Source organism: Micrasema longulum, unplaced genomic scaffold (genome assembly GCF_059751315.1).
Source record: "Micrasema longulum isolate JH-2025_06_02 unplaced genomic scaffold, ASM5975131v1 h1tg000490l, whole genome shotgun sequence".
Classification (NCBI taxonomy): Eukaryota; Metazoa; Arthropoda; class Insecta; order Trichoptera; family Brachycentridae; genus Micrasema; species Micrasema longulum.
The window spans coordinates 73,758-83,348 of NW_028277687.1; the positions used below are offsets into that span (position 1 = coordinate 73,758).

General features: G+C 31.2%; 2 protein-coding genes across 5 annotated transcripts; one reads left to right on the forward strand and one right to left on the reverse strand.

Moving 5' to 3' along the window:
- Nucleotides 1–1,087: 1,087 nt before the first annotated feature.
- On the forward strand, nt 1,088–6,968 carry LOC148281151 (tRNA-splicing ligase complex subunit RTRAF). 4 transcript variants are annotated; one of them, XM_088227163.1, is made up of 5 exons: nt 1,088–1,152; nt 1,240–1,306; nt 1,384–1,608; nt 2,498–2,590; nt 5,438–6,968. In XM_088227163.1, exons 2-5 carry the CDS (start codon nt 1,246–1,248, stop codon nt 5,734–5,736), a joined length of 678 nt encoding a protein of 225 aa, XP_088083289.1. In that variant the 5' UTR covers nt 1,088–1,152; nt 1,240–1,245; the 3' UTR covers nt 5,737–6,968. The 4 variants fall into 4 exon arrangements, with proteins under 4 accessions (XP_088083289.1, XP_088083291.1, XP_088083288.1 ...); XM_088227165.1 differs by lacking the exon at nt 1,384–1,608 and having other exon boundaries at nt 1,105–1,152; XM_088227162.1 differs by having other exon boundaries at nt 1,109–1,306.
- Nucleotides 6,795–9,340, reverse strand: LOC148281152 (uncharacterized). The gene is made up of 2 exons (XM_088227167.1): nt 9,043–9,340; nt 6,795–7,097 (listed from the first exon to the last, which is right to left on the reverse strand). Exons 1-2 carry the CDS (start codon nt 9,194–9,196, stop codon nt 7,036–7,038), a joined length of 216 nt encoding a protein of 71 aa, XP_088083293.1. The 5' UTR covers nt 9,197–9,340; the 3' UTR covers nt 6,795–7,035.
- Nucleotides 9,341–9,591: the final 251 nt, after the last annotated feature.

Consider the following 9,591-nt stretch of genomic DNA (forward strand, 5'->3'; position numbering starts at 1 on the left):
ATTCACTCAACAATAAAGGTGTGTCAGTCAAATAATATGTGTGTGTTTTTTTTTATACACAATATTTATCTAAATGTTTTTTTCAATAAAATATTATCCAATACGTATATTTTTGGGATTTATTTTAATATTGTAATACTTATATAAAATAATATGAAATACAGAAAAAAAATCCTCTGATGGTAAATTTAATATATTATACTGAATAATTCAATATCATGATAATTTTTATTCCTACACAACTATTTCATTAGGTTCGTTGAATGTTATGTTACGTTATATTATGTAATGTTATGTTTGATATTTAATATCTAAAATAAAATCTGAAACGGGTAACAAAAATTATTGCTATAGGCCTATTTTTTCGAAACGTTAATAATTAATAACGAGTATATATTTTTTCCCTTTATTGAGGGCCTCTACCAAAACATGAAATTGCCGACTAAAAACAAGTAAGGTAATAATGATGTTACATTAAAACATATTATTTTAATATTTACAAATAACATTGAGCATATAACTAATAATGAAACAAAACAAAAATAACATAAAATGACAGTCGTTATACTTAAGGCCTAAAATTTTAACATGTATAAATAAAAATAAGTACAATCAGAAAAAAAGGTATTTTGTACACCTTTCAAATACTATTCTTAGAGACATCTATCAACAAAAAATTAATACTACATTGAAACCTAAAACTATGTAAGTGGAATTAAGCAAATAAGTTTGGAAATATTTCAATAGATGGTAGTAACTGTTGTTCTCTTTTTTAACTTTAACTAATTATTTTTTTTTTAGTCTCGCCCTTACTATTATAAATTAAAAATACCGTGACCAGCTTATAATTTATAGGGATACTTTTAGATATAAAAAATATTTTTAAATTCTATCTTAAATCTATTTCAGGAATTAAAACTAAGAATCAAAAAAATATTTCAAATAAAATTTGCAGAGTATTTTTTATGTTTGTCAAGATTGCATAGGACGATCAAACGATCATTGTCGTTTTGCGGCAAGAGAATGGAAATTTAGAACGATGCTCATGATTATTGCTTTTGACTTGCTTTGCACATTATGGTAAATTAATGAATTTTATATTTTGTCTATGGTTTTGTCGTGCTACTGCCACGGTGCTGATGTTTTCTGTCTGTCAGTGAGCTTTTCCAATTTTTATCCTCTTATTTTGGCTTACCATTATTTTCTTATATTTATTACATATAAATATTTGATTAACAGATAAAAATGTTGAAAAGAAAGCTAATGGCGTTAGCCCATCCCAACCCTAATGAGTTCAACATTCATGGTGAGTTGTTGAAAGATCATTTACTTCATAATTCTTACTTTACTATTTTTACTATGCTATTAACAAAAACATTACAGATGAAACTGAATATCGCAGTACTGTCTTGTGGTTAGAAGACCAAAAAATACGGCATTATAAAATCGAGGACCGTGAGGGGTTGAGAAATATAGAAGATCCTAATTGGGTTTCTTCATTCAAAACATATCAAACAGATTTATCCAGTCCAGTGATAGATGAGACTCCCTATGAACAGCTCACATGGCTTGCTTCCTTTGCTGTGCGGCTTGAATATGCTGACGGGGGTTTGTATCGACAATTAAAAAATAATCATTTTGCAGAGTTCTTTTAAAAGCTTTGTGTCGTCTGTCAGTACTCATTGGCAGCTTGCTTAGTATCAACGTGTAGAAAGTAAACTATATTCGCTTAAGTTGGTTTTAAAACCACACGGTTTAATCAATTTTGTTTTTAGTTATTCTATGCAACCTTTTTATTTGATTTTTAATATGTATTTTCTTTAATTTTAAGATAGAATAAATAAAATAATTTGTTTGAGACCCCTGAAATATTATATATACAAGTAGTCATACTTGCTACCTAGATGGGTTCATGCTTATTTGGTTGTACATAGGAAGTAAGTACTACTGACTTTGCAACAATAACCGATGAACCGGAGATTCAGTCGGTTTGTAGAATAAACTCATATAAATGTCTAATTATTTTTATTTTTGCTGAATTTTTGCGCCTCACAATGTGTGCCTTTGTAATATTTACAAACCTAAAATGCATATCTTTTTTATCACTTTTCTTCTATACTTCACTCTTGTAAATCTTTTATTCTTTTTTTTACTATACATAACTTTTACCAAGTTAAACCATAACAATTAAATATGTTTTCTATATATTATATAACTTTAATTTTATACAAATTGGCCTCGGCCGTTGGTTATATAAATAAAAATAAAAAATAATAATGTTGACATTTTGGCGGCCTCCATAGTGTAGTGGTCAAGACGCTTGACTCACGCACGGGAGGTCCCGGGTTCCATTCTCGGTGAGAACACAAAAATTAAAATGTGATTTTTCTCAAGCCTGGGTGTTCTGTGATGTAATTCACCACTGTAATTGGGCCTCCTGGCCTGTTGTGATGCAAAAATAAAATTAATATAAATAAAATAAAATATTTATTTTCAGCTGTTAAATATAATACAGCTGTTAAGGAGAAAGTCTCAAAAAAAACAACAGTTCCCAATGTTGTATCTTCCAATCCGCTGGATAACATAGATTGTAAGTATCAATATTTTATTCAATCTAATATTGCAGTTTTACCCTTTCCTGTCCATGGTATCAAAAAACTTTGTTTCAATTCGTTATTGAGGTTTGGTTAGGAGTTGACACCTGAAACATAAGACTGATCATCTAACCTTTATGTAACAAAGATGATGCAGTGCCCTATGCACCATTAGGTGTGGAAAGGAAAATGATGATGATGACGAAATTAAAATTAAAATCAACCTGTAAAAGCACATGATGACTACACTTACCAGACAAGACATAACATGACTAGACCTTATAATATTTCTTAAATAACCCTAAGGGTTTTTGTTTTAAGTAATAAAAAAAATAGTATTTAAAAAATGTATTTATATAATTTTTTTTATTCTGTTCAGACCTTTTGGCAATAGCTCAAGGTGTCCCCAACACGTATATGTATATACAAATATAAAATTTACTTAAAAATATGCATTTTAAACGCAGTAAACAACAAATAAAGTAACATTGAAGCACTTGCCTAGTTTAAAATCTGCAAAAATACGTATTATTGGTTAGCACAAAAAACCAAAAGTTTCAAAATGTCACCGTTATTGTTATAAATATCGCCATATTGAAAATATTATCAATAAACATATATTTATTTTGGCCGATTGGTGTAAAAGTAAGCCAAGAAGTCCCATTCCAACCCGGAACCTTGAGCATAATAGGCAGTCGCGCCTTCACTATTCTCTATATTGAGAGATGGACTAATCTCCACTAGATTTCCCTTTTCAGGGTTTTTACCTGAGCCAATGAATTGAGAACACTCGGCCAGGATTCTGGTTATATTTAAGCCCATTGCGGGTGAAGTGAACCAACTGGCAAAATGGTCAAACTTTTGTATTCAATGTTTTAACTCTTATGAGCTTTGGGCCTAGTTTTTTTTACTAAACTGTTTCGATATTTTAAATTAACATGAATGTTTTGTACGTAAAGAACCAGGAAAAAAAAGTTTTTGGGTTATACTGACAACAGAAATGTAATACAGTAGTTCGATTATACAACCCAAACCGGCCGCGGCAAGGTCGGATAAGCGAAAAGGTCGGATAACATAGAAAATGATAAAAACGACATTGAAAATGTGTTACATAATTTTATTTGCACATTGAATACTTTTCAAATATGTACATGTAACATAACTGAATGTAACGAACTAAAACATCAAAATGCACTACGAAAGAGCAAAGTAAGCACTGAGGACTGTCGCCTGGCGCGCGAATATAATGCTAGCAGTCGGGTAAAGGAAAGGGGCATTGCCCCCGTAGGTCGAATAACTCGGAAGGTCGGATAACCAAGACTATACTGTATAAGTGTTAAGTTAATTTCACCTTTAAAATGTCAGTTCACTTCACCTGCAATGGGTTCATTGAAAACACAAAATCATGTACAAACTAATATTCATTTATGAACTACTATCTAATGAACTAGCGGACCTGGCGACAGACGTCCTGCACGAACTTTGGTTCGCTTTCTATTAGCTGGTTCAGCAAACGTTTTTACGATAAACCATATAGGTACCAAGTGACATTTGACATTGAGTTTGACGTTTCAATCTTTTCATTTTGTCATTGTGTGATTTGCTGTAGCCCAAAGCAATATTAAAAAATGAGTGCAATATTTCGGTATCCCGCGCTGTTCAACTCTCATTTTACAGAGTTTGTTACAGATCACAGCGCCACTAACTGGGTCCAATTGAGAATCTATCTAATCTAAACATAAAAAAATTCATCAAAATTGGTCCAGCCGTTAAGGAATTCAGTGACATACACACGTACAGAAGAATTTATATATATAAATAAAGATAATCGACATGCTGAAAAGAGTGCAAAGATGATTTGCTAAGATACCACATTGTGTTGACTTCAATATGAGGAAAGGCTTCAAAGACTTAACATGGTGTGACCTTATTGAAACTTATAGGATGCTGCATACTTATTTTGACTGCGAACTTGATGAAATTTTCAAATTTAACCGGAATACGCAACCAAGAGGACATTTGATGAAATTAGAGAAACCAAAGTTCAACTTCAATACAGCTAAACATTTTATCAATGGCAAATCTGTAGATGCGTAGAATGATTTATTTATTTATTTATTTATTTAACTTTTTGTACATAATGATTATTTGTACATTGGCGGGCTTATTGCCAAATGGCAATTTCTTCCAACCAACCAATAAAATAAAAGTTTTATTTTTATAATTCAAGTTACAGAACATATTCAATAGAAAAAAAAGATTAAAAATTTAAAGATATATAAAAATAGAAATAAACGTATTTGTTTATAAATTACCTTAAATCGAAACTATTACTCAATGGGAAAAAAGAGGAAAGAGGAAAAAGGAAAGGAGGAGAGATTAAGGAAGAGAAAGGAGATGTTTCTTCAGACGTGATTTAAACAGAGATAATGTAGTAACATCTTTGATGGTGGATGGGAGATGATTCCACAGTCGAGCCGCATGGACACTATATGAGTTAGAGAAGAAAGAGGAATTGTGTATGGGTATTAAGAGAGTGCCTTGAGAATGAGAACGAAGAGGTAAACCATGAACTGATAAGCGTTGAAATTTTTCACACAGGTATATAGGAGCGTTAGGACTATGAAGTACATTGAACAGAAGTGAGAGGGAGTGATAGTCTCTCCGCTGTCTAATTTTGAGCCTGCCTCAAGAAATCGTTACGGCACCATTTATCAATACATCCAAAAACAAATTGGACATATATAGAAAATTAAATAAGTTTATCAGAAAGACAAGATAGGGGCATATCAGCTGATAGCTGCCTGCTCTTAATTTAAAAATAATGTTGTTTTTTGTTTCAGTCACAAGTGATGATTTTAAAACTGGGGTTGCGGAACTTTCCACCATGTGCCTAGTCGGTCCTCATCTCGAGCCCCGAGTACGCCTCAGCGCTCTCGCGACAGTCCTGAAGACCGCTCCTCACCCCGCCCCTCCAACTCAGAATATTGAGTCAGTGGAAGGTCCATCTGACGTTATGAACTTACTTTTCATAGCCGAACTAAGATCTTTACAAACTTCTATCAATGAAGCACTCGTAGCCGTACAGAAGATAACGGCAGATCCCCGTACTGATACCTCACTTGGAAAAGTCGGCTTTTAAGAGATAATTTATGTTGTATATATGGCTTGATAACTAATAGTAATAATTATAATTTAACTATAAACTACTCCAGGAACCAGCAACTTTTTTATAGTCCGGGACCAGATTGCCACTATTCCTTTGATTAGTGAGCCAGAATATCAAACTTTCCATTAACGCACATATGCATACCATGTGTGCCAGTTAGCAACCACATTATGTTAAAAAAGCAGTAAATCTAAATAAAATCTGTTTGTGGCCCCATGGCTAGTGTCACGGACTCACAGATCAAAGGTCCGAGGTCTGCATCCTGCTCTACCACAACTTCATTCCCTTTTTCTAATAATGAGCTATTTTCAACTCATTAAAAATGGCACCCAAAACTAATATTTGGGTAAATCATAAGAACGGAAGTATATATTTTTTCTAGAAAAAGACACATTTATATACACTCTGGATTGAAACAATTTTCTTATTTCGATTGCATTATTTAATGCTCTTAAAAATCTTAATAAGATACATGCTTTACTGACATGTTGGATTGAAATTATTTCAATGTTCCTAGTTTATTTTCTCTATAATCAGGTTTAACGCTGCACATGCTTGTATATTTTTATTGAAACCGTTTTCATGTTTCAAATGCAGTTATTAGTTTTCTATACCCATCACATATCTATGCACTTTGGATATTATTTTAAGAGTTGTATGCAAACTCAATCATAATAATAAAAGTTGTATCTTACTACTATTAAATATGACATGTCACACATCTATTAGTGATATTTTTTATATTGTTTTTTTTTAATAGCTCAATAAATCATACAATCATTTGATGATTTCAAGTTGATCAAAACGTAACACTTCTGCGGCCCATGTACTCTAAAATTTTATTTTTTTCCTAGTGTACTAAGATCTAACACCATGGCACAACACATTTTCGAGTGTATTCCAATGTTCACAATTAAATTGATCATTGCAAGAGTCTTTTGCAGTACTTATTTACATATTTTTTTTACAGTTTTAAATGTATTTTCTTTAAGGAGGTAAATAAGTATTTTTCTAGAAACAAAACACAGATAAGCATAATTTTATCATATAATTGGTTGACTATTAAACATTGTGTTTTTACAACATAAATAAAACTGACTAATATTCTAGCATAGCTGCTGATATGCTCTTTTATTTGTATAGTGAATGATCTTTGTATAATTATGAATTTTAGAAAATAAAATGCATGACAAACAAAAGACTAATTTTATACTTTCATTTTCTTAAATAATTTTTATCAAATAAATACATCTATAATTTTTTCGAAACATTTTAGAATTTGTCTTTGAATGGAGGAAGAGCCATTATTCTTGCCACACCGAATGCTGAAAAACCTGAAACAAAAAGATACTATTTTATCTTTCTGGATAATTTTTACAGCACCATTTTCACAAAAAATCACCGCAAGGGCGCTGTGCAATAAGGACCCTTACACGTCTTGCAGCTACAGAGCAAATAGGCGGTTGGAATTCTAGTTCTCTAATTCCAGTAAAAAAATGTATGCAATCTAGTTTATTATTATAGTAAATTTCATTTCAAAGGAACTAATATTACCAAACATTTTGCAGTTACAAAGCGCGTGGACAAATGAAATTCTAGCAACTTAAAGTTTACAAAAGGTAGTAAGTTTGGGAAGTGCACATAATACTATGGAACAAAAAGTAAACAGTAAAAAAAAGTAAACAAATTGAGCTTTTAAGTAAGTGTATACTGGATGCATATCCATTTCAAATGAAAAAAATAATTAAAATGGCTACATACAATCAAAAAAGACCAGTGGGCACAGCCTGTGTGGAGATGGCAATCTGGGAAGACGCTGGCACAGCTCATTGTCAATATTTTGTTAGGAGCACCTTACTTGTTAGATGTTCGTTTGGAACTAAAGATTTAACGATTTTTTCCGGCACTCGCACATATAATTATTGTTACGAGGAGTGCCCTTGGTATCAAAAATGGAAAGCGGGAAGGATATGGATAGGTATAAATATTGTTAAGGGTTGGTCCAAACGGTCCTCTTTCCCCTATTCTGAGCTTTCTACATGACATCATATTGATTTTTAGTGCTTTGAAAGAAAATACTAGAACAATAATTGAAATGCGGCAAAACGATTGCCTTAAAAATTAAATTACTTGTATAAACCGAAATTTATTCTTATCCTATTTAAAAATCCTACGTTTTTAGAAATTATAATTTTGTCAGTGAAACACCATACAATTAGGTATAGGTATATTGTTCTTACTCTTACCAGATGCATGTGAAACGTGTGGACACTACCATACACTTCCAGGAGACCCTATTTTAGGTTTGCTTGGAGTCAAAATTAAATCAATACCTTTCTCTAACCTAAATTAAAAATCTTCTCCATACTTTTTCATAAACACGGAAGTGTTTATATTAGAACGTTCGATTTGAAACGCTGACTCAACATGTAATAAAAAAAATAAATGTGTTTTTATTACAAATATGGTTAACTTCTCACTAAACATCCAAAAATTACACACAAACGGAGGGACTAAACGACCCTAGCGCCTACTTGTATATAGTGTCACGAGAATGAAAAGTTGGAAGTGTTTATGATCATGCAATAATTTATTCATGTTTTCACGTACACATATTTTACTCATTCGTGTATTTTATTCAATTTTGTTATTTTGATGAATGCTAATGTACATAAAGTGAAATCGACCTTTTTGTTTTAATATTAAACAATTTAAAAACAAAAACAGAAAAATGCATCTGTCTGTTATTTTCACGATTGCAAAAAATATACCGCAAATAGCTTTGATAATACTCAAGTTATCAAATTAGAATCGGTCAATGGAGGATTCGAATCCCGCCCTTTGGTCCGGCTAGGTTAATAGACAGAATGTTTCTTTACTGATTTATAATTTAAGTAAAATATTAATTTAAGAAACTCAATATTTTTATCTCTTATGAAATACATTTTTACTATTTTCTTTTTAACCTTTTTTTTTTCTTTCTTATTTTATTTACATATTTGAGATCTTAATTTTAATAGGTACTATTAATTTTCTATTTTTGTTTTTAGATATAAAAAAATTATATATGTTCATTATTTTAAATGTGTACAAAATTACGACTGTACTCTTTTATTTTAATCTTAATTAAAACTAATGTCTGAGCACTCGATGACAATGTTTTGTATTTTATTGTGTACTTTATTGAATAAAGATTGGTATTAAAAATATAAAGAAAACTTTTGGATCTTCAAATCAGCTAAGCTATGTATCAAAGATTTCGGCAGCTGCTGTCCTTACCTAGAGCAATACCCATGATGACAGTTTTTCCGGCAACACTATTGTTTCGTTTAGCTTGATATGCTACATATGCCCCAATTCCAATTAAACCAGTTCCACTTATAACTCTGCAGGCTTGACAATCTCTATCTCGATTTGTTATTACTGAAGTCATAATTTAAAATAATTACATTTAAAAAATACAATATTTGAATTATCACACGGCGTCCAACGCAGAAATGCAGAGATTATCTCTCGGTTTAGACTTTTGACGTTTTGAGTTTTGACAGTTTGATTTTCATGAAAATTTTAAGGTTATGATTTTACATAGACAATACATAGAGCCGAACCAGAAATCTATCACTAATTTGAACAGGAATCGCACTAAACTCTTTGGTAAAGTAGCTACCTTTTTTTTGATCTAAAAAATAAAATGCAAATTCAGCTAATAAGTTCCCCCATTTTCAATAACAAAATTTTTCTTTTATTACAGTTTTAGATTCGTTTTTAAAATCCAAGACTTTATGCATATTATACAAATTCGCCATCCACTAGACTAGACATAATCAT

Coding starts and splice junctions, on each gene's coding strand:
- LOC148281152 (XM_088227167.1), bottom strand. CDS start 9,196: ATGACTTCAGTAATAACAAATCGAGATAGAGATTGTCAAGCCTGCAGA. Junction 7,098..9,042: donor CATCATGGGTATTGCTCTAG/GTAAGGACAGCA, acceptor TTTTTGTTTCAG/GTTTTTCAGCATTCGGTGTG.
- LOC148281151 (XM_088227163.1), top strand. CDS start 1,246: ATGTTGAAAAGAAAGCTAATGGCGTTAGCCCATCCCAACCCTAATGAG. Junction 1,307..1,383: donor TAATGAGTTCAACATTCATG/GTGAGTTGTTGA, acceptor AAAACATTACAG/ATGAAACTGAATATCGCAGT. Junction 1,609..2,497: donor GCTTGAATATGCTGACGGGG/GTTTGTATCGAC, acceptor ATTTATTTTCAG/CTGTTAAATATAATACAGCT.